This window comes from Entelurus aequoreus, linkage group LG28 (genome assembly GCF_033978785.1).
Source record: "Entelurus aequoreus isolate RoL-2023_Sb linkage group LG28, RoL_Eaeq_v1.1, whole genome shotgun sequence".
NCBI classification, from domain to species: Eukaryota; Metazoa; Chordata; class Actinopteri; order Syngnathiformes; family Syngnathidae; genus Entelurus; species Entelurus aequoreus.
This window is the reverse complement of record NC_084758.1, coordinates 27595073-27621321: the sequence shown is the minus strand read 5'-3', so window position 1 is coordinate 27621321 and position 26249 is coordinate 27595073. Positions and strand designations below refer to the sequence as shown.

Sequence of the window (26249 nt, the reverse complement as noted above, 5' to 3'; positions counted from 1 at the left end):
TCCTTTTTAAATTATATCTGAAAAACGTCCAACTTGGGGTTGTTTATTGATAGTTTCCACAATGAAGTTACTGTAAAACTAAGCACTCAAAGTAAAGTACATGTGAAGTGCACATGTTAAATCGACACTACAGTAAATACTGTATACAACTACCGTATTTTTCGGACTATAAATCAGTTTTTTTCATAGCGACTTATACTCAGGAGCGACTTATGTGTGAAATTATTAACACATTACCGTAAAATATCAAATAATATTATTTAGCTCATTCACGTAAGAGACTAGACGTATAAGATTTCATGGGATTTAGCGATTAGGAGTGACAGATTGTTTGGTAAACGTATAGCATGTTCTATATGTTATAGTTATTTAAATGACTCTTACCATAATATTTTACGTTAACATACCATGCACGTTCTCAGTTGGTTATTTATGCCTCATATAACGTACACTTATTCAGCATGTTGTTCACTATTCTTTATTTATTTAAATTTCCTTTCAAATGTCTTTTCTTGGTGTTGGGTTTTATCAAATACATTTCCCCAAAAAATGCGACTTATACTCCAGTGCGACTTATATGTTTTTTTCCTTCTTTATTATGCATTTTCGGCCGGTGCGATTTATACTCCGGAGTGACTTATAGTCCGAAAAATACGGTATACAGGACAAAGGTTGGTTCTTATGCTTCTAGCTTAATGCTAACATGTAATGGACGAGCCCAGCAACAGGCTAACTAAAATTAGCATTGTAATCGTTTTAAAGTTGTTCAAAGAGATTTTAACGGAACAAAATTTACATAAAACAGCAAATGCATTTTTATTTACAGGCATATAGTCACCAAACGTTGTGGAAACGAATATTGATTTTGTACTACCTACTACTACTTTGTGTGCATGCGTGCGCTGCCTATCTATGGAAGCCTGTTGCTCAGATCCCAAACTCAAATGTTTTATTTTCTTGTGGAAGACAATTATCTGTTACAGTTACAATAATTTTTACCTGTGTGGTTCCAACATTTTTCACATGTAAGAATAAATGTTTGGGAAACCCTGACATGTGTACTGCACTTCTATATGCCATACAGCATTTTGTTACCTTGTACTTGTGCATGTGTGACGGTTAAAAACAAGAAATAATAGAATCTCTTACGACGCAGGAAAGTTCATCACGGTGGGCTGGGGCAAGAAGGAGACTCAGTTCCACGGCTCGGAGGGCAAACAAGCTGCACAGAGAAAGACTCAGGTCTCTTTTTTTTCTTTGACACACGTCATGTTTTGTATTTACAATATTGTTGTATGTCCATGTACAGTAGCGGTGTCAAAAAAAATCGATATTCGAATGAATTGCGATTTTTATTTGTAACGATTCTTAATTGATTAAAAAAAGTAAAAAATGGATTTATAAAAACATTTATTTTTAATTTTTTCAATCTGTCCTGTCCAGTTACTCAGGCAAATCATATTGTTGATGTAGATGATCATATCTGCTCTACATATTTACTTTAGAAAAGAGAAGTGTTGGATACTTCTCTTGTTAAAGTTAAGTTAAAGTACCAATAATTGTCACACACACACTACGTGTGGTGAAATTTGTCCTCTGCCTTTGACCCATCCCCTTGATCACCCCCTGGGAGGTGAGGGGAGCAGTGAGCAGCAGCGGTGGCCATGCCCGGGAATCATTTTTGGTGATTTAACCCCCAATTCCAACCCTTGATGCTGAGTGTCAAGCAGGGAGGTAATGGGTCCCATTTGTATAGTCTTTGGTGTGACTCGGCCGGGGTTTGAACTCACAACCTACCGATCTCAGGGCGGACACTCTAACCACTAGGCCACTGAGTAGGTTGTTGCCGTATTTGTATTTGACATTATTACCGGTAAATGTTTGGGTTGAATTTTATTGAACAAAACCGGTTTTCTTTTAAGTTATATAGAAATTTATCAGAGCGGTTTATGTATTTTATGGAAAAATTTAGTTAATCATAGAACTGGCACCCAATGTGATTCAAAAGTATTGATATTAAATCGAAAATCGCTTTGAATCGAACCGTGTGGTGCGCAAAGATTCACACCCCTAAAGTACAGTATATTATACAGTTATTAAAAAATAATGCATGCACCCATAAATAGCCCTAAAATGCCTATTTTTCAGTACGTCACGTCTTGTCAAAGCATCTTCCTGCTTGATTTCTGCTGGATTCATACCTGTGAGACTATTTGTCTCACAGGTATGAACGTACTATTTATTAAGACAAATTATTTACAATTATGTACAAGTCAAATAAAGTTCAAACCCCGAGTCATACCAAAGACTATAAAAATGGGACCCATTACCTTCCTGCTTGGCATTCAGCATCAAGGGTTGGAATTGGGGGTTAAATCACCAAAAATGATTCCCGGGCACGGCCACCGCTGCTGCTCACTGCTCCCCTCACCTCCCAGGGGCTGATCAAGGGTGATGGGTTAAATGCAGAGAATAATTTCGCCACACCTAGTGTGTGTGTGTGACAATCGTTGGTACTTTAACTTTTAAGTAAATCAAATGGGCAGATAGCAGCTCCCCATACAGCAGCTGTATGGATGGTCACCTAACTTGAGTGTGTGGACATACTTGCAGGAAGTCAAGCCCGCTCCTGAATGGGACGACCGCAGGCCTCGGGTGACGTGGCGAGGTGACGGACAGCTGTTTGCCGTCAGCGCCGTCTGTCCTCAAACCGGAGCCCGGAAGGTCCGAGTGTGGAACAGAGAAGGCGTCCTGCAGGCCACCAGTGAGCCCGTCGACGGCCTGGAGCAGGCACTGTGCTGGAAGTGAGGAACGCTTTTTTTAAAGCTTTATACAGGAATACCTCAACGTACGACCTTAATCGGTTCTATGACGGAGCCCTTAACGAAAACACTTGGATCTCAAATCAACATCTACCATTGAATAGAAATCAATTCAATCAGTGCTTGGCTCTGCCTAAAACAGCACGATTTTAACACGTAATATGCCTTTTAAAAAAAACAACTTTCTTTTAGTCAAATATTGTAAGGAAAACAATAGGGGTGTGGGAAAAAATCGATTCAAATTTAAATCACGATTCTCACGTTGTGCGATTCAGTATCGATTCTCATTTTTCAAAAATCTATTTTTTTTAAATTTATTTATTTTCCTTTTTTTTTTTTAATTAATCAATCCAACAAAACGATACACAGCAATACCATAACAATGCAATCCAATTCCAAAACCAAACCCGACCCAGCAACACTCAGAACTGCAATAAACAGAGCAATTGAGAGGAGACAAAAACACGACACAGAACAAACCAAAAGTAGTGAAACAAAAATGAATATTATCAACAACAGTGTCAATATTAGTTACAATTTCAAGCAGATTTTATGTTAGTGTTTCACTTGTTTTAAGGGTTTTGGTCTTAAATTATCTCAGTAAGATATTACAGCTTGTTGCTGAGATTTTATGACCTATATTGAGTAAAACATGCTTGAAATTAGAATATCAACTGTTGCAAAGCTGTGTCATTTACACTCACAAGTATAAAACTTTTTTTTTAAAGTAATAATTTCTCACTTCAAGCATGAAACAAAACCATGATGCCGAGCGCATATCATTATGTCAAGATAATGGCACTAGCATTTACTTGATTTAAGAATATTTTTCAACATATTGAGCAAAAAGGTCTCTTTTTTTTTCTACCAAGAAAAGTGCACTTGTTATTAGTGAGAATATACTTATTTTAAGGCATTTTTGGGTTAATTGAGGTTAGCTAATTTTGCATGTTTTGGAAAGTCTTGACAAGCTGAATTTTCTTGTTCTATTGGCAGATAATTTTGCTTAGTTCGAATAAAATACACCTAATTTTGGTATTTTTTTTTCTTGTTTTTGAACACTGACTTTTTGCAGTGTACAGAGTGGTGTCCTATCGCATTGTTGTGCATTACAAACTCAAAAGCTATTTAGCTGTTCACGCAGTAGCGCGCTTACAGCTAACACCGTCGCATTGATTGATTGAAACTTTTATTAGTAGATTGCACAGTACATTACATATTCTGTACAATTGACCACTAAATGGTAACACCCCAATAAGTTTTTCAACTTGTTTAAGTAGGGGTCCACGTTAATCAATTCATGGTAAATAATAGCATGCTGTCATAAGACAATGTGTTACTACACTAGAAAAAGTGTTCCTCCGGGTTAGCTTAAACAATAACAATGTCACAACAGCTTAGGTTACAGAACGTAAATGAAGGATTGTTCACTGTTTTTGAATGCATTTTTAAAGTGACTTAGAGGCAGAATTGATTGCTCCTATTAGCTGCATTGCTTACCACCTAGAACGAGATTTTTTATAATGCAAAAAAAAAGAAGCTTTTTGTCTTCTGGTCTCTCATGAGCATTGTGAACGATAAGCAAAAGCAGTTCCCCTTTTAAAACCTCTTAAGGCCCGAGCTGTTTGTTTACATGTTTTTTTTAATTTCTCTTTGCTATTTGGGCTTATTGGAATAAAAACTAAGAATTATCTTTTGATATGATGTACTTAGTCCATAAGTACACAAACGTGTACTTCATGTTTAGTGACATGCTAATTCTTATTTTTACACTTTTTTTCCCAAAATCCATTGTATGTTATACTCTTCTGACACCAACAGATGGCAGTATAACTGTCCACATAAGTGGCCATAAGACCCCAATTCAGTAGTGTACACAATTTTGGAAATAAGAGCTAAAAGGTGCTGTCCACGCATGTGGCCACTAAGCCTTTAGAGGTTTTAAGTTGAGGTGGCATTATATTAGCAGACGTGTGAGGATCGCCCTCCTGGACTGTTCCCAGTCAACCCATGTGAAGGAGTCTCCATGTTTCAGACCCTCCGGCAGCCTGATGGCGAGCACCCAGCGCCACCCCAACAAGCACAGTGTGGTCTTCATGGAAAAGAACGGCCTGCTGCACGGAGACTTCACGCTGCCACTCAACAAAGACCAGGCCAAGGCAGGTTGACTTCGAGACCACCTAACCGGTTTAGGGTCAGGGGGGCGGAGCCTATTCCAGTGGGCGTGAGCACCCATCAATAGATATTGCATAACATTCAAGGCGCCGGATCCTTCTTGCCTCTTGTGTGCTAATGCTAACTTTCACACCTGTCAGATTCATGTCAACTGTGCTTCTTAATAATGACAATTCAAGATCCATGATGATGATATTTTTCTTGCAGGTGAAGGAGCTGCTGTGGAACAATGACTCCACTGTCCTTGCAATCTGGTTAGAGGATTTGACAGCGGGGGAGCACGGACACGTCAACACTTGTGGTGAGTCCAGTCCAGTGTCCGGTGCAGAAGACAAAAAGCGACTAATGTCTGTCTTCTTCCGGCAGTCCAGCTGTGGACGGTGGGTAACTACCACTGGTACCTTAAGCAGAGCTTGGACTTTGGCAAAGACCCCCAAAAAGCTCCGGCGTGCGTGTGCTGGGACCCCGAGCGGCCCCTGCGGCTCCATTTGGTGACTCGTGACTGGGGCAGCCTCACCTACGACTGGGGTTGGACGACAGAGAGGAGCCCGGGGCTGGATGCTACGGATAACGCCAACGTGGCTGTAATTGATGGAGGTGAGAACCAATGGGATGAGAGGAAGCGGAGGAAAGGTTGATAGTTCTAACCCTCCTCCAGATAAGGTCCTGGTGACCACCTTCAGGCAGACTGTGGTCCCTCCTCCCATGTGTTCCTTTGAGGTGCAGCTGAGCTCAGCGGTCAACCAGGTGACGTTCCTCTGCCGGCCTGAGGGGACCAATCAGCTGGCGACATTCACTGCTGATGGAAACATATCGGTCTTTAGCCAAGGTGGGTCACAACACAGAGCGAGCGGTGATTGTAAAGAAATAATATTGTTAATAAATGAAGCTAACATGTTCTGATGGAGCAGATTCAGGAGAACAACCTGACAAAGTGGGGAACGGATTCCGGACTGTGTGTCGTGCCTTGGTCCTCAAAAAAACCTTCAGGTAACAAAACTAACATATCAGAACTCTTTGGGTTTCAGATACTAATGAGAGATTGAATTAATCTTTCTGTTCTGTTCACAATCATTATGAAAGACATGACGACGGATGTGTTGTTTTTAACGCATTCTAAATATTAAATAAATGCGATCAAAAGTGTTCTTACAATGGAGCCCATGTGAGCCGCTCTATTCTGCCTATGAAGCCCTTAAACATCCATACACTTACCGTATTTTCCGCACTTTAAGGCGCACCTAAAAACCTCCAATTTTGTCAAAAGCTGACAAGTGCGCCTTATAATCTGGTGCGCCTTATATATGGACCAATATTGAGCCTCCAACAGGTAAAAGTTTCAATCAATCGCAACTACGGTAAGCAGCTGCCGACTTCATTTTCCCCCGTCTTCATTTTCATTCTTCTTCTACAGTAAGCAGCCGCCCCTGTAGAAGAAGGAGAAGCGCGCGGTGCATGCTGGGATATGACTGCGCGAGGCGTGCCGTTTCATTTCCAATTGTTTGTTTATGTAAAGACCCCAAAATGGCTCCTATTAAGAGACACGCTTACGACGCAGAGTTTAAACTTAAAAGCCTACTGAAATGAGATTTTCTTATTCAAACGGGGATAGCAGGTCCATTCTGTGTCATACTTGATCATTTCGCGATATTGCCATATTTTTCCTGAAAGGATTTAGTGGAGAACATCGACGATAAAGTTCGCAACTTTTGGTCGCTGATAAAAAAAAGCCTTGCCTGTACCGGAAGTAGCGTGACGTCACAGGTTTAAGAGCGCTTCACATTTGCACATTGTTTTCAATCATGGACGCCAGCAGTGTGAGCGATTCGGACCGAGAAAGCGACGATTACCCCATTAATTTGAGCAAGGATGAAAGATTTGTGGATGAGGAAAGTGAAAGTGAAGGATTAGAGGGCAGTGGAAGCGATTCAGATAGGGAAGATGCTGTGAGAGGCGGGTGGGACCTGATATTCAGCTGGGAATGACTAAAACAGTAAATAAACACAAGACATATATATACTCTATTAGCCACAACACAACCAGGCTTATATTTAATATGCCACAAATTAATCGCGCATAACAAACACCTCCCCTCTCCCGTCCATATAACCCGCCAATACAACTCAAACACCTGCACAACACACTCTATCCCACAGCCCAAAGTACCGTTCACTTCCGCAAAGTTCATACAGCACATATATTTCCCCAAAGTTACGTACGTGACATGCACATAGCGGCACGCACGGACGAGCAAGCGATCAAATGTTTGGAAGCCAAAGCTGCGTACTCACGGTAGCGCGTCTGCTATCCAACTCAAAGTCCTCCTGGTTGTGTTGCTGCAGCCAGCCGCTAATACACCGATCCCACCTACAGCTTTCTTCTTTGCTGTCTTCATTGTTCATTAAAAAAATTGCAAAAGATTCACCAACACAGATGTCCAGAATACTGTGGAATTTTGCGATGAAAACAGAGCTGTTTGTATTGGGACACAATGGTGTCCCAATACTTCCGCTCAATCCGTGACGTCACGCGCAAACGTCATCATACCGAGACGTTTTCAGCCGGATATTTCCCGGGAAATTTAAAATTGCACTTTATAAGTTAACCCGGCCGTATTGGCATGTGTTGCAATGTTAAGATTTCATCATTGATATATAAACTATCAGACTGCGTGGTCGGTAGTAGTGGCTTTCAGTAGGCCTTTAAGACGATCAGTCACGCAGTAGAACACGGGAATAGAGCAGCAGCGACACTGACTCGATTAATGACGACTTCGACGAGACGGAGCCGGGCATATTGGATGCCGTATCCGCCCAACTGTTTAATTCGGACACTGAAGAAGAAGAATTCGAGGGATTCATGAATGAGGAATAACTTTATAAAGTGAGCTTTACATGTTTATTTTGTGTGTTGTGTTGTGTGACATTAACGTTTGAGCAACGTTGAGTTATTGATATTGTTATTGCTCTGCACTATTTCGAGTGTTACTATATTGTGATTGCACTAACGTTTGATTTGATTGGGGACGGCGTGGCGAAGTTGGTAGAGTGGCCGTGCCAGCAATCGGAGGGTTGCTGGTTACTGGGGTTCAATCCCCACCTTCTACCATCCTAGTCACGTCCGTTGTGTCCTTGGGCAAGACACTTCACCCTTGCTCCTGATGGGTGCTGGTTAGCGCCTTGCATGGCAGCTTCCGCCATCAGTGTGTGAATGGGTGAATGTGGAAATACTGTCAAAGCGCTTTGAGTACCTTGAAGGTAGAAAAGCGCTGTACAAGTACCACCCATTTATCATTATTTATCACTGTTTTGTACGTGTTTATTGAATCAGGGAAAAGTTCCCCTCCACTATGTGATATAAATGTTGCAAAGCTGAAACTTAAAGGAATTGACGCAAGGGCACCATCAGGAGCGGCTTGATTTGACTCAACACGGGGAACCTTACTGGCCCGGACACGGAAAGGATTGACAGATTGATGGTAGTGATGGGCTGGGGGACGGCGTGGCGAAGTTGGTAGAGTGGCCGTGCCAGCAATCTGAGGGTTACTGGTTCAATCCCCACCTTCTACCATCCTAGTTACATCTGTTGTGTCCTTGATCAAGACACTTCACTCTTGCTCCTGCCGTGCATGGCAGCTCCCGCCATCAGTGTGTGAATGTGTGTGTGTGTGTGTGTGTGAATGGGTGAATCTGGAAAATAGTGTCAAAGTGCTTTGAGTTCCTTAAAAAAAGGTAGAAAAGCGCTATACAAATACGACCTATTTACCATTTGCACTACATGTTATACTTTGCTGTTGTTAAAAGATAAACAAAACACCACGTCACTGACGTTATCTCGGGGGAAATAATAAAACAGCTGTTTATTCATTTTGGGAGTGAACAGAGTTGTCACAACGCTGGTTTGTAATCTATTAATAAAGTTTGACTGACCTGTTTTGTTGACATTCCCTTTAGCGCAGCTCCATCTAATGGATGCATAACGTAACCCCAGCCTCTACTGTAGCGTCTATTCTATGCGCCTTATATGTGAACAAAGTTTTAAAATATGCCATTCATTGAAGGTGCACCTTATAGTGCGCAAAATACGGTACATTAAGGTTTTATGTACTGTACATGATGTAAGTATATATGGAATGTAGTAACATGCACATTTATAATAACATTTAATTTTTACCTAATTTTTAAAAACATTTTAAGCATCAGCGGCGCATCAATTTCAAAAACGCACCACGACGTTCGCTTTTTTTTTTTTACCCACTACTACTCACTGCAGACTTCATGAGAGCCAACAAACATGATAAGACATCACTTACTGTACAATGTCTGTTGTCATTAGGATGCCGACTGCTAGAATATTGTTATTCTCCCGTTTCGACGAAGAATGACTCACAATCCTCGCGAAGAAAAGGGGGGTGGAACCAAGCGTTTTTTCGTGTCGTTCTTGCGACTCCCGGGTCTAAATGGGCTGTCAAAGTGTACCAACTGGTCGGAATACGTCCTCATCTACTGTGCAAGTGAGAGGCATGATTTATGATCTACAATAAAGTTTTAACGAGCAAATGAAGAGGAAGCAGCTGGTCAATCGATCATGTCAACATAGGCATGCAAGCCCCGCTGTAAATAGTCCATCTGTGTTAGAGCTTATAATAACAATATCACTAAAACTTGTTTAATATTCAAGTCACGACATGTAAATGGAGTATTGTTGGCGCGTTTTTTTATTGGCTTTTATGGGCAGGATAGAGGACCTCCCATTCGCTCCTTTGTAAGCCCGACTTTTGTTTACGTTTACTTCTAAATTAGAATGAATGAAAAAAAATATATATCCATCGTCATGTTGTGAACGATAGGCAAAATTCCAAAAAAGTGCAGTTCCCCTTTAAGCCAGTTTGCTGCCTCACCATTTTTTGCAGAGCTGCCGTCCACCAGGAGGCGCCGCTGTCTCTGCGGCATCTGCTCTGGCTGCAGGACGATCTGTTTGTGGCCGCCGGCCGCGGTCCGCTGCCCACCTCCTCCAACCTGATGATGCTGCGCCCCGCCCAGGAAGCCGCGGACACACTTGCAGTCAGGTCCCAGACCAGAACACCTGCTGCAAGCAAAAACATCAGATTTTCATCCACTGACTTTGTTTTGACGCTGCAGGTGTCAGCTGGAAGTGGACGGCGTCGTGGTCAGTCTGGTCCACTGCTGCCGGACACACACTGTGGCGCTTCAGCTGGAGGATGGGCAGATCAGGAAGCTGCTTTGGGGTCAGTCTCAACACTTTTCTTCTGTCTAATTAGAGCACAATAATAATATGGAAGATGAGATCAAATCATAGTAGAGATGAGCGATATGGCCTAAAATCTATATCGCAACTAGGGATGTATATCATTAGGGTTTTATCAATACAATACCCTTATCAATATCAGTATTTATCGGTAGTCTTATCGGCACTATATGTAATTAGTGTTAATAAAGATGTTAAAAAAAAAGCATTTTGGCACAAGAAGTTAACATGCAAACATCTCACAGCAGAAAGTATTTTATCAACACTTGGGGCCGTACTTATCAAGCTTCTTAGAGTGCCATTTTACACTTAAGTCCTGAGAATTTGCGAAATTTAGTCCTACTCTCAAACTTAAGAATAAGAGCTTTTTATCAACGTTCTTAAGTCTAAGAATCACTCCTACTCTCCACGATATTTAAGAGACCTTCAGAGGTGTCTTAAGTGGTTAGGAGTTGCCAGCAGGGGATGGCACTGAGGCGAGAGAGACGTGCGCGAACATTCAGGGAGCGGAACGATGTTCTGGATTTGTTTGATGACGAGCAGCTGATCAAACGGTATCGTTTAGACAGAGCGGGTATTATTTTTGTCACAGATTTAATACTTTTCGATTCCACGTTGATTTCTGCATGTGGCTGCAGTGGGCTAGTATATATAGAGCCACCCACACCAGTTTGAAATTAGTTGCCTAATTAATGAATTGGAAAGAAAATGTTGTGACAGTAGCGTATGTGTGTGGCCGTGAGGTGAGTGACGTCAGTGAGTGTGTGGGCGAGAGAAGAGAGGGAGCGGTAGCGTGAGTGCCGGCGGGGACTAGTTTGTTTTGTATTATTTTGTAGTTTATTGTCAAAATATACACTCCCATTGTCCACTTTAATATTTCCAAGATATTTCTTTATTCTTAGACAACGGATTCCCTTCCGTGATTGGTCATTTCTATGGACACAGAAATGACGTCACCTAAAATTCCATTTACGGCACATAGTAATGTCGTAATTCAGCTCTGAGTGTGACACTTAAGATTCAGTCCTACACTTCGCTGAAAGTGTGAGTAAGACGCTTGATAACTAACTTTTAAGTGCAGCTTTCAACGAAGAATTTATTTACTCTTAAGTCAACTCTTAGCAGACTTCTTAGGAGTAATTCTGAGAAGCTTGATAAGTACGGCCCCTGCTTTTTAAGTTTTAAACAAGTCAACTATGTTTGCAGTGCAAGTAGAAATGCAGTTACACACCACACAGATCCATCACTGTGTTTCTATACCGTAATTTCCGGACTATAAGCCGCACCTGACTATAAGCCGCACCAGCTAAATTTAGGGGAACATACAGATTGCTCCATATATAAGCCGCACCCGACTATAAGCCGCAGGGTTTTGATGTGTAATTACCGTAGTATATAGGGGTTCCTGCTACCACGGAGGGGATTGTCGGGACAGAGATGACTGTTTGGGAACGCAAAGCGTCCCATTTATTAACAATAAATCTTTCAATCATTCAATCAAACTTTCTCATCTTTGACATGGCGAACAGCATTCGTGCAGAGTACAAATAATACAACGGTGCAAAGTAATACAAAGTGCTCACCTGTACGTTATCAAAATAACCAGCCTACCGGTATATGAAAAGTCAGTCTTTAATCATTGTGTCATCGTCTTCCTCCTGCGTACTAAAACCACCGAAATCCTCTTCGTCGGTGTCGGAGAAGAACAGGCCGTAAATAAGCCGCACCCTTGTATAAGCCGCAGGGACCAGAACGAGGGGAAAAAGTAGCGGCTTATAGTCCGGAAATTACGGTACATCAATTGCACTCAGCTGGAAATAATATTTATGTAGGCAGATCAGACTTTTTACATGGTACTGTACGTCATATAATATATATCAGTGGTCCCCAACCACCGGGCCGCACAAGAAATTTAAAAAATATATATATTTATTTTTTTATTTATTAAATCAACATAAAAAACACAAGATAGACTTATAATTAGTGCACCAACCCAAAAAACCTCCCTCCCCCATTCACACTCATTCACACAAAAGGGTTGTTTCTTTCTGTTAATATTTCTGGTTCCTACATTATATATCAGGGGTCGGGAACCTTTTTGGCTGAGAGAGCCATGAAATATTTTAAAATGTATTTCCGTGAGAGCCACATAACATTTTTTAACACTGAATACAACTAGATGCGTGCATTTTTAAGTAAGACCAACATTTTTAGAGTATAATAAGTCTCTTATTGTTTTTATTAATAACATTGTTATTCTGAAGCTAACCAATAATAAATAAAATACTTCTTACCATTAATGTGACTTTTTGAACAGGTGCGGTAGAAAACGGATGGATTAAAATGCATGAGAATATTTTATATTTTGAACGTTATTTTTAACACTGTGATTACCAGCTGAATTATTTATTACTTATCTTGTTAAGCAATGCCAGCTAAGATTTATCTGAGAGCCAGATGCAGTCATCAAAAGAGCCACATCTGGCTCTAGAGCCATAGGTTCCCTGCCCCTGTTATATATCAATATAGATCAATACAGTCTGCAGGGATACAGTCCGTAAGCACGCATGATTGTATTTTTTTATGACAAAAAAAACAAAACCATACCCCCCACCACCCTCCGGTCCGTGGGACAAATTATCACGCGTTGACCGGTCCGCAGTTACAAAAAGGTTGGGGACCACTGATATATATCATATGAAATACATCATGAAAAACAATACAGTCAATTAGCATGAGTGTGCATTTAAGCAAAGTGTGTTTTGATGCCACAAAAACGCGGCGCGATGGGAGTGACGTCGGCAACTACAAACTTGTCAGCAGGTGCTATCTTGCTTCTGAGCAACTTCATGGATCAATATATTACTTTATTATTTACTTTTTTTAAATGGATTCATTTTGGTTTGAGAATTACTGGATCACTAGACACTGGACCCACCCTCTTGAGGAGGAAATATTGTTGTGCTACAAACTTTTGTGCGGTGTTGCTTCCTTATTTGTGACTACTCCAACCTGATTATCACATCCGAGGGCGATATGGCAAAGAAAAAAAAAATCATCCGATCTCCATTAATAATTTTTTTTTACATGTTTTTAACTTGCTAGATTTTTAGCATCTGTACTAAAAACCATACACTTTACAAGTGTATGTAATCTTTTGACCACAACTGGATATATTTGCATGTATATATACACGCACAATAATTACTGCTGGTAACAAATGGCGAATGCATATCTTTTTAAATGAATATAATAGCAATTTACATACTCACTCTAGGAATTAAAGTCTTTCTTTTTTTCTCCGTTCGTGCAGATTGTCCAGAGCCATCAGTGGAGGAGTGGCGTGACTCCAGTGGGTACAGCATCAACTTCCCTGTGCCCTGCGCTCAGACGGCCCTCTGCAGTGTGGGGGGAGAGGTAAATGCTTCTTGGCTGGTTTACACGTATTATGACTGACATAATAACAGAATATGAATTAACGGGGAAGAACTGTTACTGTAAACGCGTATCATACCAATTACGACAGTATTGTCACACAAAATAAACTCACCTCATTGCAGAATGTTCTTGTTTCCCTGCATTTTTTGTTTACCGTAACTGCGCACAATAATGGAAGAGGCTTAATCAAGTGCGGGATTCTTTCAAAATAAGATACCTGGAAGACAAAAAATAAAATGGATGACATTTCAAACCCCTTTCTTTGTAGTGCATGGCTAGTAAGGGTTGGGGATTATTGCTATATTTGATAGGAAAACGTGCAAATTCTGCTATTTTGTTAAAAATGCTTACATTTATAATAGAGTTATTAATTATGTACCGGTATGTGAATACATTGGAACTTTGAGGATTTTAGCTAAATAGCTCAATTATGGAGGTTAATTTGTGTCTTTATTTTTTTTTTCAACTGAATTTTGGAACTAAATTCTTTGCATTTAAGTTTTGTGAACTGATTTTTTTGTTTTCACATCAAATTATGCTGACAATTTCATTAAATAATCTGTGAGCAAAACGAAGTGTGTTAAATTTAGTGCAGAAATATTTGTTGCTTCAAAACACAAGACCCACTTCCTGTAAATTAAGACTGAAGCATCGTCCTATATCAGAAGCAGCCAATGACGTGTCAAGTTTTCAGTCACGTGACACTAGTCAACAGGAAGTGAGTCTCGAGTTTTGAAGCTACGAATATTTCTGCCCTGAATTTTTTTTTTTACTATGAATTTTTGGATTGTTAGACACTGAATTGTTACAAACTGGTTTTTCAAACACACCAGATTTGCTCACAATTGGTGAGCAAAATTAGTTTCAGCATAATTTGATGTCAAAAAAAAATTAAGTTACCGTAATTTCCGGACTATAAGCCGCTACTTTTTCCCCTCGTTCTGGTCCCTGCGGCTTATACAAGGGTGCGGCTTATTTACGGCCTGTTCTTCTCCGACACCGACGAAGAGGATTTCGGTGGTTTTAGTACGCAGGAGGAAGACGATGACACAATGATTAAAGACTGACTTTTCATATACCGGTAGGCTGGCTATTTTGATAACGTACAGGCGAGCACTTTGTATTACTTTGCACCGTTGTATTATTTGTACTCTGCACGAATGCTGTTCGCCATGTCAAAGATGTGAAAGTTTGATTGAATGATTGAAAGATTTATTGTTAATAAATGGGACGCTTTGCGTTCCCAAACAGTCATCTCTGTCCCGACAATCCCCTCCGTGGTAGCAGGAACCCCTATATACTACGGTAATTACACATCAAAACCCTGCGGCTTATAGTCGGGTGCGGCTTATATATGGAGCAATCTGTATCTTCCCCTAAATTTAGCTGGTGCGGCTTATAGTCAGGTGCGGCTTATAGTCCGGAAATTACGGTACATAAACTCAGTGACAAAAAAAGCTTTCGTAATAAAGACACAATTAACCTCCATAGTCAACTGTAAGTGTGACGCTCTGACTTTAAGTTAAAGTGCCAATGATTGTCACACACACACCAGGTGTGGCAAAATTATTCTCTGCATTTGACCCATCACTCTTGATCACCCCCTGGGAGGTGAGGGGAGTAGTGAGCGGCAGCGGTGGCCGCGCCCGGGAATAATTTTTGGTGATTTAACCCCCAATTCCAACCCTTGATGCTGAGTGCCAAGCAGGGATTAGCTTTGACTTTCTATTTTACTTGTGATGCAGGTAAGAAGTCGTTTAAAAACCCAACTTCTAAATTGATTGTGCTGATGTGTGCAGGAGTTCCTGCTCGGCCTGACGGACAGATCTCACCTGTACGCCGCAGACGTGGAGGTACGCCCTGCGAGGATGCAAACGCCATGTTAGCGGTTATCAGCGCATGCGTTCAAAGCCGTCTGCTTCCTCCTCAGCTCGCCTCCAACGTCTCGTCCTTCGCCGTTTGCGGCGACTTCCTCGTCGTCACCACGCACTCGCACACGTGTCGCTGCCTCCAGCTGAGCACGCTCAGCCTTAAAGGTCTGCAGAACGTCTTCATATCAGCTACAATGAAATAGATGCATTTCCAAAACAAAACACAAGAGGGCGACAACTGATGACATTGGCCACATCTCAACTTGCAGCGCTGCAGGCGGCTCTGGCGAAGGACGGCGGCCAGAACGACGAGACCCTGCGGCGGGTGGAGAGAGGTTCCCGTGTGGTCACCGTGGTGCCGCAAGACACGCGGGTCGTCTTACAGGTCAGTCGTTTTGACCAACACTGCGCGTTCAGTTGGATCGGCGGCAGCTGACTTGGTGCGTTTGTGGACAGATGCCTCGTGGGAACTTGGAAACTGTCCATCATCGAGCTCTGGTGCTGGACCAGCTCAGGAAGTGGCTTGACGAGTAAGCAGAGCACAGAACCAGCAATTCCAGAACCTCCTTATTGTTGTCATTGTCTGAATGCTCCAAAGCATTCACACCTGTGGTTTTCTACACCAAAATCCATCTATTTATTATTCAACTTCAACTTCTTCTTCTCCAGATTTTGGCGCACTCTACCTTCCACATTTTTCACCCGATTCAAACCGTTCCAACTTCAAACTGTTCTGCCTATTGAGGAATCGCGGGCTTTCCCTTGACAAATTCCAAAAATTCCCAGATTTCCCAGAATTCCAGCTTTTCCGGGACATTTTTCCCATTCAAAATGAATTGGCCATTTTTCAAACTTTCACCATTTCCACATTTTTCAACCTATTCAAACCATTCCTCCAACACATTCCACCTTCCAGAAAATTCAAACTTCCCTTTTTCCAAGTTCAAAAAAATTCCAGGACTTTCCAGAATTCCTGGTTTTCCAATGCCCTATTTCCACTCTTTTTTTCTGGCGACTACTCCTTCCACATTTTTCAACCGTTCCTCCGTCAAAACATTCCTCTTAATCAGGACAAAAAACAAAGTTGTTTTTTGAACTGGAAAAATTCCCGGTTTTCCCGAAATTCCGTAATACCATTTATCAATTGAAAATGTTACAACTTCAACATTTCTCGACCAACTTGAAAATGTCCAACACCAACACCTCATTTACAACATTCACACTTTTTAGCATTTAAATTCCAGGAGTTCCATAATACCATTTCTCAATTAAAAATGTTACTACTTCAACATATCTCGACCGATTTGAAAAATTCCAACACCAACACCTCATTTACAACATTCACATTTTTTTGGCATTTTCCAAAAAAATACCCGCCTTTCCCGAAATTCCCCAATACCATTTACTACAACATTTCTTGCCCGATTTAAACAACTCCAACACCAACCAATTCAGCTCATTTAGGACATTCATGCTCCTAATCATTTTCAAAAAATCTCGCTTTTCCAAAATTCCCAGGAAGTTCCCATTGAAATGAATGGGACGTTTTTCCAAGTTGCACAATTCCCACATTTTTCAACCTATTCAAACCATTCCAACATTCCTCTTATCCTGGACATTCAAACTAACACTTTCCCAAGTTCCAAACCAAATTCCGGTTTCCCTGGAAATTCAAACTCTTCCAACATTCAAACCATTCTTACATTCATACTACATTCTGTCAGCATTTCACTTAAACTTCAGCATTGGAGCATTCACACGCAATTGCCTCTTCTAGTAGTGATTGAGTTTCTCTTCCAGCTTGAAGTTCGGAGAAGCTTTTGAGTGCATGAGGAAGCTGCGCATCAACCTCAACCTGATTTACGACCACAACCCAAAGGTGAGGTTTTTGGCATGCTTTCTAAAAAGACGTCCGGCTCCAAATGCCAACACTTTTGCTTCCTTCAGGTCTTCCTGGAGAACACGGACACGTTCCTGACGCAGCTCAACTCCATCACCCACACCAACCGCTTCCTCACCGAGCTCAGGTCAGTAGAGCATCAGGTGAGGACGCCTTGGAGCATTTTTAGGTGGTCTAACGTGTCGCCTCATCAGTGAGGAGGACACCACGGGCAGCATGTATCCTCGCCCTGAAGGATGCACGCCACCGCAGCCGCCCGCCTCGGGGCAGAAGAAAGTGGACGTGGTGTGCGATGCTTTACGGAGCACCATGGAGTCGACGGATCCCAACAAGTCAGTGACCCTTTGCTCAGGTTGCAGAATTACAGGAATTTCCAATGGAATTATCAGGAATAACTTTTGTTGCGTTGACCAGCATTCCTCCAATGGGGAATTCAAATTGCTAGTCTCTCCCAGATTCTTTTTATGGCAATACGCTGATGTTTATATTCAATCTCCAGGCAATAGTTGGTATTTTGTAGTTTATGCTCAAAGCTTAGAGGACAAACCTGAGACCAACCCAGCACCCAAGCGTTCCCTAGCCCGGTCCAGATCGGTCTAGCTCGGTCTACCCTCAAACCCCCGGAAGTCCCGTGATCTTCCCCTTCCTCCCCCTCCCCACCTGCTGTTTCCCCAGTCTAGCTGTGCTCCTTATCTTAGGAATGTAATGGCAGTCTCAACAAAGAGAATAAACAGCGCTCTGACTCTACTCAAGGACACTCGAATGCAAGCACTTTGTACCACACGAGACATTAGCTGATGAAAATATGACTATAGGAGTTTAGAAAGAAGTAACACTTAAATATGGATATGATTCTGATCTGCTTCCATCACTTTATAATGAGGAACTTGAAAAAAAGGCATTCATGATGGTAAACAAGGTAAGAGTTGAACTTTCACATACTCTTGATATCCAATTATAGTACCGTATTTTTCGGACTATAATTTGTAGGTTTTTTTCATAGTTTGGCCAGACTTATACACAGGAGCGACTTATGTGTGAAATTATTAACACATTACCGTAAAATATCAAATAATATTATTTAGCTCATTCACGTAAGAGACTAGACGTATAAGATTTCATGGGATTTAGCGATTAGGAGTGACAGATTGTTTGGTAAACGTATAGCATGTTCTATATGTTATAGTTATTTGAACGACTCTTACCATAATATGTTACGTTAACATACAAGGCACGTTCTAAGTTGGTTATTTATACCTCATAAAGTACGCTTATTCAGCCTGTTGTTCACTATTCTTTATTTATTTTAATCAATGTTTATTTATATAGCCCTAAATCACAAGTGTCTCAAAGGGCTGCACAAGCCACAATGACATCCTCGGTACAGAGCCCACAGAGCAAATTTTAAATTGCCTTTCAAATGTCTATTCTTGGTGTTGGGTTTTATCAAATAAATTCCCCCAAAAATGCGACTTATACTCCAGTGCGACTTATATATGTTTTTTCCCTTCTTTATTATGCATTTTCGGCCGGTGCGACTTATACTCCGAAAAATACGGTAAATATTAATTATATATCCATACATTATTACACAGGGGTAGATCTTGCTTTGGTTGGTGACCACTGATCTAGAAGGCTCTGATTACTCGCTGCAAATAGCAGCAAAGTTGCTAAGTTGGCAACACTAATGATCCTTCCTGCTACGTTTGCCTATTCTCTGGCAGACCAGGTTTGGTATTATGTGTCAATGAGCAAGGGGATGGCGCAGTTGGGAGAGTGGCCGTGCCAGCAACCTGAGGGTTCCTGGTTCGATCCCCACCTTCTACCAACCTCGTCACGTCCGTTGTGTCTAGAGCCAGACACTTCACCCTTGCTCCTGATGGATCGTGGTTAGGGCCTTGCACGGCAGCTCCCGCCATCAGTGTGTGAATGTGTGTGTGAATGGGTAAATGTGGTAAATAGTGTCAAAGCGCTTTGAGTACCTTGAAGGTAGAAAAGCGCTATACCAGTATAACCCATTTACCATTTACAAACATGTAATGACCAAATGTATTTGTAGCGGGCCTCCACACAAATGGTAAACCCAAATACAGCAACATTAATTTAGCACCTCTCTGTGTGCAATTCTTACTTTCCACCCACAGTCTGAATGCTTCTGTATATATGTACCGTAATTTCCGGACTATAAGCCGCACCTGGCTATAAGCCGCACCAGCTAAATTTAGGGGAACATACAGATTGCTCCATATATAAGCCGCACCCGACTATAAGCCGCAGGGTTTTGATGTGTAATTACCGTAGTATATAGGGGTTCCTGCTACCACGGAGGGGATTGTCGGGACAGAGATGACTGTTTGGGAACGCAAAGCGTCCCATTTATTAACAATAAATCTTTCAATCATTCAATCAAACTTTCACATCTTTGACATGGCGAACAGCATTCGTGCAGAGTACAAATAATACAACGGTGCAAAGTAATACAAAGTGCTCACCTGTACGTTATCAAAATAACCAGCCTACCGGTATATGAAAAGTCAGTCTTTAATCATTGTGTCATCGTCTTCCTCCTGCGTACTAAAACCACCGAAATCCTCTTCGTCGGTGTCGGAGAAGAACAGGCCGTAAATAAGCCGCACCCTTGTATAAGCCGCAGGGACCAGAACGAGGGGAAAAAGTAGCGGCTTATAGTCCGGAAATTACGGTATATAGTATAATATTTAAACAACACATTCAGAACATTCGTTCTCAGGACTGGACTGTGCACCTTACCTCCTTTTGCACTATTTTCTTTTCTTTCCTTCCAATTTATTGCATATTTGTAGACTGTCGCACTGATACTTATTTAAATTAAGAGTAGAAAACTAATTTACGGGGGGATATTGATTTTTGAAATAGGTAAAGTAAGAAGGAATATAAAATATAAATGTATTTCAGTTTTAGGAGTTAAATGGTGGAACAAGCTCAGTGATGAGTTGAAGACATGCAGTTCTTTGTTAAGGTTTAAGAAAACCTTGAAAGGTGAAATAATTGAAAATTATAAAATATAGTAACAATTACTTTCATCCCATTGATTTTTTTAACGTTGATGTTCCAGGTAATCTTATTTTCAGTGAAGGTATAGGATCCCCCGTGACCCCAAAAGGGACAAGCGGTAGAAAATGGATGGATGGATGGTATAGGATAGGCAAACATAAGCTTTGGCTTCAGCCTATTCCTTTTTCGGTCATTCTTTTTCTTTTCTTTTCTTTTTGTGTGTAAATGTGTATGATTGTTAAATATGTATAATCTGTGCTGTTATACTGATCACACAAAATGGTTGATTATATCAGTGGTTCTCAAATGGGGGTACGCGTACCCCTGGGGGTATTTGAAGGTATGCCAAGGGGTACGTGAGATTTTTTTTAAAATATTCTAAAAATAGCAACAATTCAAAAATCCTTCATAAATATAAATAAAAACCTATCTTTTTTTCCAAATAGTTCAAGAAAGACCACTACAAATGAGCAATATTTTGCACTGTTACTCTTTTTTTCAACCAAAAATGCTTTGCTCTGATTAGGGGGTACTTGAATTAAAAAAAAATTCACAGGGGGTACATCACTGAAAAAAGGTTGAGAACTACAGGATTATATGACCGAAAAACTTATTTCATTCATTCATTCATACTGGAGATGCTTTTAATCTCATTGTACCTGTGTATAGTGACAATAAAAGGCATTCTATTTTGTTCTATTCTATTCTACTCTCTGTTAGACCTGGATGTGTGGAAGTGTGCTAACCGTGTACAATTCCTCATACGCAGGTTCTGTCTGTCCGTACTGACGGCCCACGTGAAGAAAACCGTTCCCGAGCTGGAGATCGCTCTGCAGAAAGTCCACGAGCTTCGAAGTGAGTTTTGAGTCCACTAAATGTGTGCGGAGCACCTGAACGCAGCTCGTGTACTGGATTGTGTTCCTAATGTGGTGTTTAGTAAACCCCCCTGAAGGAGACGGTGCGGTGAGCGCTGAGGAGGCTCTAAAGTACCTCCTCTTCCTGGTCAACGTCAACGACCTGTACGAACACTCGCTGGGCACGTACGACTTCGACCTGGTGCTCATGGTGGCCGAGAAATCCCAAAAGGTAGAAAACTTAATTCTGTGCTTTATATACGTGTTGGAGTGAGACATCCCGTTGGTTGTGCAGGACCCCAAAGAGTACCTCCCCTTCTTGAACACGCTGAAGAGCCTGGAGGTCAACTACCAGCGCTACACCATCGACAAACACCTGAAGCGCTACAGCAAGGCGCTGGTGCACCTCAGCAAGTGTGGTGAGTCGTACGTCTCACAAACACACACGCTTGAGTGTAACACACATGACCAGCTTCTTGTGAGCTGGAGCATTGCTTGATGGGAAGCGGACAGGTTGATACGGTAGAAGTTTGTCTCCTTTTTGTCGACACAAGAACAGAAAAGGGGAGTAACTCCACATTGGTTTCACATTCCACCTTCTGTAGGTAAGACGTGTCCATGCTTTGTAATAGGGATGTACCGATCAGGGGTTTATGCTTCCGATTACTGTATTTTTCGGACTATAAAGGCACACTTTAATTAATTTCATTTTCTCAAAAATCGACAGCGCGCCTTATAACCCGGTGCGCCTAATGTACGGAATCATTTTGGTTGTGCCTACCGACCTCGATGCTATTTTATTTGGTACATAGTGTAATGACAAGTGTGACCAGTAGATGGCAGTCACACAGAGATTATTATTATTATAGAGGTTTATTTGAAATAGGGACAGATACAAAAACATAGACAGTTATCCAATGTATGCATCATAGTGTTTGTAGCCGAAGCTAATTTACAACACTTGTCCCCAACAACAACAACACAGATCCAACATAATTAAAATAAGAAAATTAAAAATAGAATGAGTCGATAATGATAATAGCAATAATACAGACAAAGTGCAAACTAGATAAAAGCCAATAATAATAATAACACAGACAAAGTGCAGACTAGATAAAAACCAATTAGTAAAAATGAGTAAAAACTAAACATGGGAACACGATTGTTGCTCAACTAGCCATAATTTTGTTTGTTTTTTGAAAGTGACAAGTGCAGGTATACTTTTCAAAGTGTCCGCTAAAGAGTTCCATAGTTGTGGTCCTTTTATTGAAAAGGCAGTCTGGGCAAAAGATGTTCTATGGAATGGAACACAACAGTTGCCTTTTGACACTGCTCGGGTGGTAGATCTGGGGCCGTACTTATCAAGCTTCTTAGAGTGCCATTTTACACTTAAGTCCTGAGAATTTGCGAAATTTAGTCCTACTCTCAAACTTAAGAATAAAAGCTTTTTATCAACGTTCTTAAGTCTAAGAATCACTCCTACTCTCCACGATATTTAAGAGACCTTCAGAGGTGTCTTAAGTGGTTAGGAGTTGCCAGCAGGGGATGGCACTGAGGCGAGAGAGACGTGCGCGAACATTCAGGGAACGGAAGGATGTCCTGGATTTGTTTGATGACGAGCAGATGATCAAACGGTATCGTTTAGACAGAGCGGGTATTATTTTTGTCACAGATTTAATACTTTTCGATTCCTTGTTGATTTCTGCATGTGGCTGCAGTGGGCTAGTATATATAGAGCCACCCACACCAGTTTCAAATTAGTTGCCTAATTAATGAATTGGAAAGAAAATGTTATGACAGTAGCGTATGTGTGTGTGTGGCCGTGAGGTGAGTGACGTCAGTGAGTGTGTGGGCGAGAGAAGAGAGGGAGCGGTAGCGCGAGTGCCGGCGGGGACTAGTTTGTTTTGTATTATTTTGTAGTTTATTGTCAAAATATACACTCCCATTGTCCACTTAAATATTTCCAAGATATTTCTTTATTCTTAGACAAGGGATTCCCTTCCTTGATTGGTCATTTCTATGGACACAGAAATGACGTCACCTAAAATTCCGTTTACGGCACATAGTAATGTCGTAATTCAGCTCTGAGTGTGACACTTAAGATTCAGTCCTACACTTCGCTGAAAGTGTGAGTAAGACGCTTGATAACTAACTTTTAAGTGCAGCTTTCAGCGAATAATTTATTTACTCTTAAGTCAACTCTTAGCAGACTTCTTAGGAGTAATTCTAAGAAGCTTGATAAGTACGGCCCCAGTTTGACAGTATATAACAAAATAAAATTGGTAAAACTTAAAATATTGTATTTGGTTAAAATTTGGCAATGATGATATCGTATACTCTTCTTGTCTAGAACTTTCAAGGCGCGGTTATAAAGACACTCAATGGTCTTGATTGATGACCGGGACCATGTAGTTAAGCCATAAGATATGTGTGAAAGAATCATTGCATTCATAAAAGTAAAAGCACAGCTGAGAGTTAAGCAGTGTCTTATAATCTTAAAACAGCCTAGGCTTGCCTTCAGGGTTTTACACATTTTCTTAATGTGACTTTTAGATACGTGGAAGACTGCAATATGACGCCAGTAAACTACACCAAAACTTTAAATGATCCATTAAGAATATAGAACATGACACACGGCGCTCAAAAATCCGTCAAAATGTTTTAGTACGACTTTGGTAAGCTATGAAGCCGCACCGCTCGATGGATTGTCGGCGCATTACGGCTACCGTAGTCAGACATACCGTGCTTCAACGTACGGTATTATTATGGTGTGTATAAGGACCGCAAAATGGCACCTATTAGGAGACATTATCTGGCGTTATTGTTTTGCAATATTGTGCAAAACCATATATGCGCACTAATTGACTGAAAGAGCACGCACTTGGCGCGATGATGTCATGTTATCGATGGAAAAATGCATTTTTAGACCATATGATTTGCCTGTGCGGCTAGGAGACCCCGAGAGTAACAAGCGGTTGCCTTGTTGCCTTTCCATTGAGAACAATAAATTAGTTTTTAGTGTAAGTTTGCTGGTTTCAAGAAATGTAATGCCGAGCGCATATCATTATGTCAAGATAATGGCACTAGCATTTACTTCATTTAAGAATATTTTTCAACATATTGAGCAAAAAGGTCTCTTTTTTTTCTACCAAGAAAAGTGCACTTTTTATTAGTGAGAATATTCTTATTTTAAGGTATTTTTGGGTTCATTGAGGTTGGCTAATTTTACTTGTTTTGGAAAGTCTTGACAATCCAAATTTTCTTGTTCTATTGGCAGATAATTTTGCTTAGTTCAAGTAAAATACCCCTCATTTTTGTATTTTTTTTCTTCTTGTTTTTGAACACTGACTTTTTGCAGTGTAATATCTACGGCTTTTCACACACACAAGTGAATGCAAGCATACTTGGTCAACAGCCATACAGGTCACACTGAGGGTGTCCGTGTAAACAACTTTAACACTGTTACAAATATGCGCCACACTGTGAACCCACACCAAACAAGAATGACAAACACATTTCGGGAGAACATCCGCACCGTAACACAACAGAACAAATACCCAGAACCCCTTGCAGCACTAACTCTTCCGGGACGCTACAATATACACCCCCCGTTTTAGTACGACTTTGGTAAGCTATGAAGCCGCACCGCTCTATGGATTGTCTGCGCATTGCGGCTACCGTAGTCAGACGTACCGTGCTTCAACGTACGGTATTATTATGGTGTGTATAAGGACCGCAAAATGGCACCTATTAGGAGACATTATCTGGCGTTATTGTTTTGCAATATTGTGCAAAACCAACTTTTCTTAACTTCTGATGTGTATTTGGGGTCTGCATAAGTTCTAAAAATGTGCGCTCGTCCGCCATTGTCGTCCGAGCTAACACCGTAGTCGATAAGCTTTTTCTTTTTCTCTTATCTTCTTGTTAAGGGACATTCATCCTCCGCTGTTTCCATTTCTAATATAAAGTAGCGTAAAGTTCTAAGTAGGGATGTCCGATAAAATCGGACTGCCGATATTATCAGGCAATAAATGCTTTAAAATGTAATATCGGAAATTATCTGTTTCAAAATGATCTGTATCTGTTTCAAAAAGTAACATTTCTGACTTTCTAAAACGCCGCTGTGTACACGGACGTAGGGAGAAGTACAGAGCGCCAACAAACCTTAAAGGCGCTGCCTTTGCGTGCCGGCCCAATCACATAATATCTATGGCTTTTCACACACAAGTGAATGCCATGCATACTTGGTCAACAGCCATACAGGTCACACTGAGGGTGGCCGTATAAACAACTTTAACACTGTTACAAATATGCGCCACACTGTGAACCCACACCAAACAAGAATGACAAACATTTTGGGAGAACATCCGCACCGTAACACAACATAAACACAACAGAAGAAATACCCAGAACCCCTTGCAGCACTAACTCTTCCGGGACGCTACAATATACATTACATTATTTTGTTTGCACTACTCAACACTGCTTTATCGGGGAAATCTCATCCCCATACTGTAAATATTTTCTCACCACCCACACATTTTGATGAAGGAACACTATTATGCATACCGTAGTATGTTGATCAAAAAGAGTGCGAGTTTATGTACAATGTTGGCGCTCTGCACTGATTTAGATTTCCTAAGCAAATTGAGTTTGCTTGTGTGGTGTTTTGTAATTTAAGGTTTACACTGTACTTAAATGTCCTCCCTGCCCCTTAGGAAGGAGGGAGGCTGAATTTCTGATGATTCAACTGAGTGGTTCATAGTCAAATCAGACTCTTACAAATGGTTTGAATTGGTTATACCCTTTAAAATCGTTTTTAATCATATTTATTCTTTATATTGTTTTTGTATTGGTTTTCTATTCATTTATTCTTTGTTTTTATTCA

The 26249-nt window shown here is 41.0% G+C and overlaps 1 protein-coding gene and 1 long non-coding RNA gene across 3 annotated transcripts in view; one reads left to right on the top strand and one right to left on the bottom strand.

Annotated features, from left to right (window-relative positions):
* Positions 1-26249, top strand: part of elp1 (elongator acetyltransferase complex subunit 1) — a 43679-nt gene that overhangs the window by 4897 nt on the left and 12533 nt on the right. The window contains exons 6-25 of one of the 2 annotated variants that reach the window (XM_062039859.1): positions 1157-1242; positions 2614-2804; positions 4858-4981; positions 5205-5298; positions 5364-5594; positions 5656-5826; positions 5909-5987; positions 9910-10065; positions 10139-10245; positions 13579-13682; positions 15503-15556; positions 15634-15739; positions 15844-15959; positions 16031-16104; positions 17375-17453; positions 17522-17601; positions 17669-17806; positions 21277-21362; positions 21445-21593; positions 21657-21780. In XM_062039859.1, coding sequence (XP_061895843.1) covers positions 1157-1242; positions 2614-2804; positions 4858-4981; positions 5205-5298; positions 5364-5594; positions 5656-5826; positions 5909-5987; positions 9910-10065; positions 10139-10245; positions 13579-13682; positions 15503-15556; positions 15634-15739; positions 15844-15959; positions 16031-16104; positions 17375-17453; positions 17522-17601; positions 17669-17806; positions 21277-21362; positions 21445-21593; positions 21657-21780 — 2349 coding nt within the window. The remainder of the gene's footprint in view (positions 1-1156; positions 1243-2613; positions 2805-4857; positions 4982-5204; positions 5299-5363; positions 5595-5655; positions 5827-5908; positions 5988-9909; positions 10066-10138; positions 10246-13578; positions 13683-15502; positions 15557-15633; positions 15740-15843; positions 15960-16030; positions 16105-17374; positions 17454-17521; positions 17602-17668; positions 17807-21276; positions 21363-21444; positions 21594-21656; positions 21781-26249) is intronic. The other variant, XM_062039860.1, reaches the window with a different exon arrangement.
* On the bottom strand, positions 3724-13900 carry LOC133645077 (uncharacterized). The gene is made up of 4 exons (XR_009824889.1): positions 13816-13900; positions 13538-13663; positions 9898-10266; positions 3724-5796 (listed from the first exon to the last, which is right to left on the bottom strand). It is a non-coding gene; the product is annotated as an uncharacterized LOC133645077 (long non-coding RNA).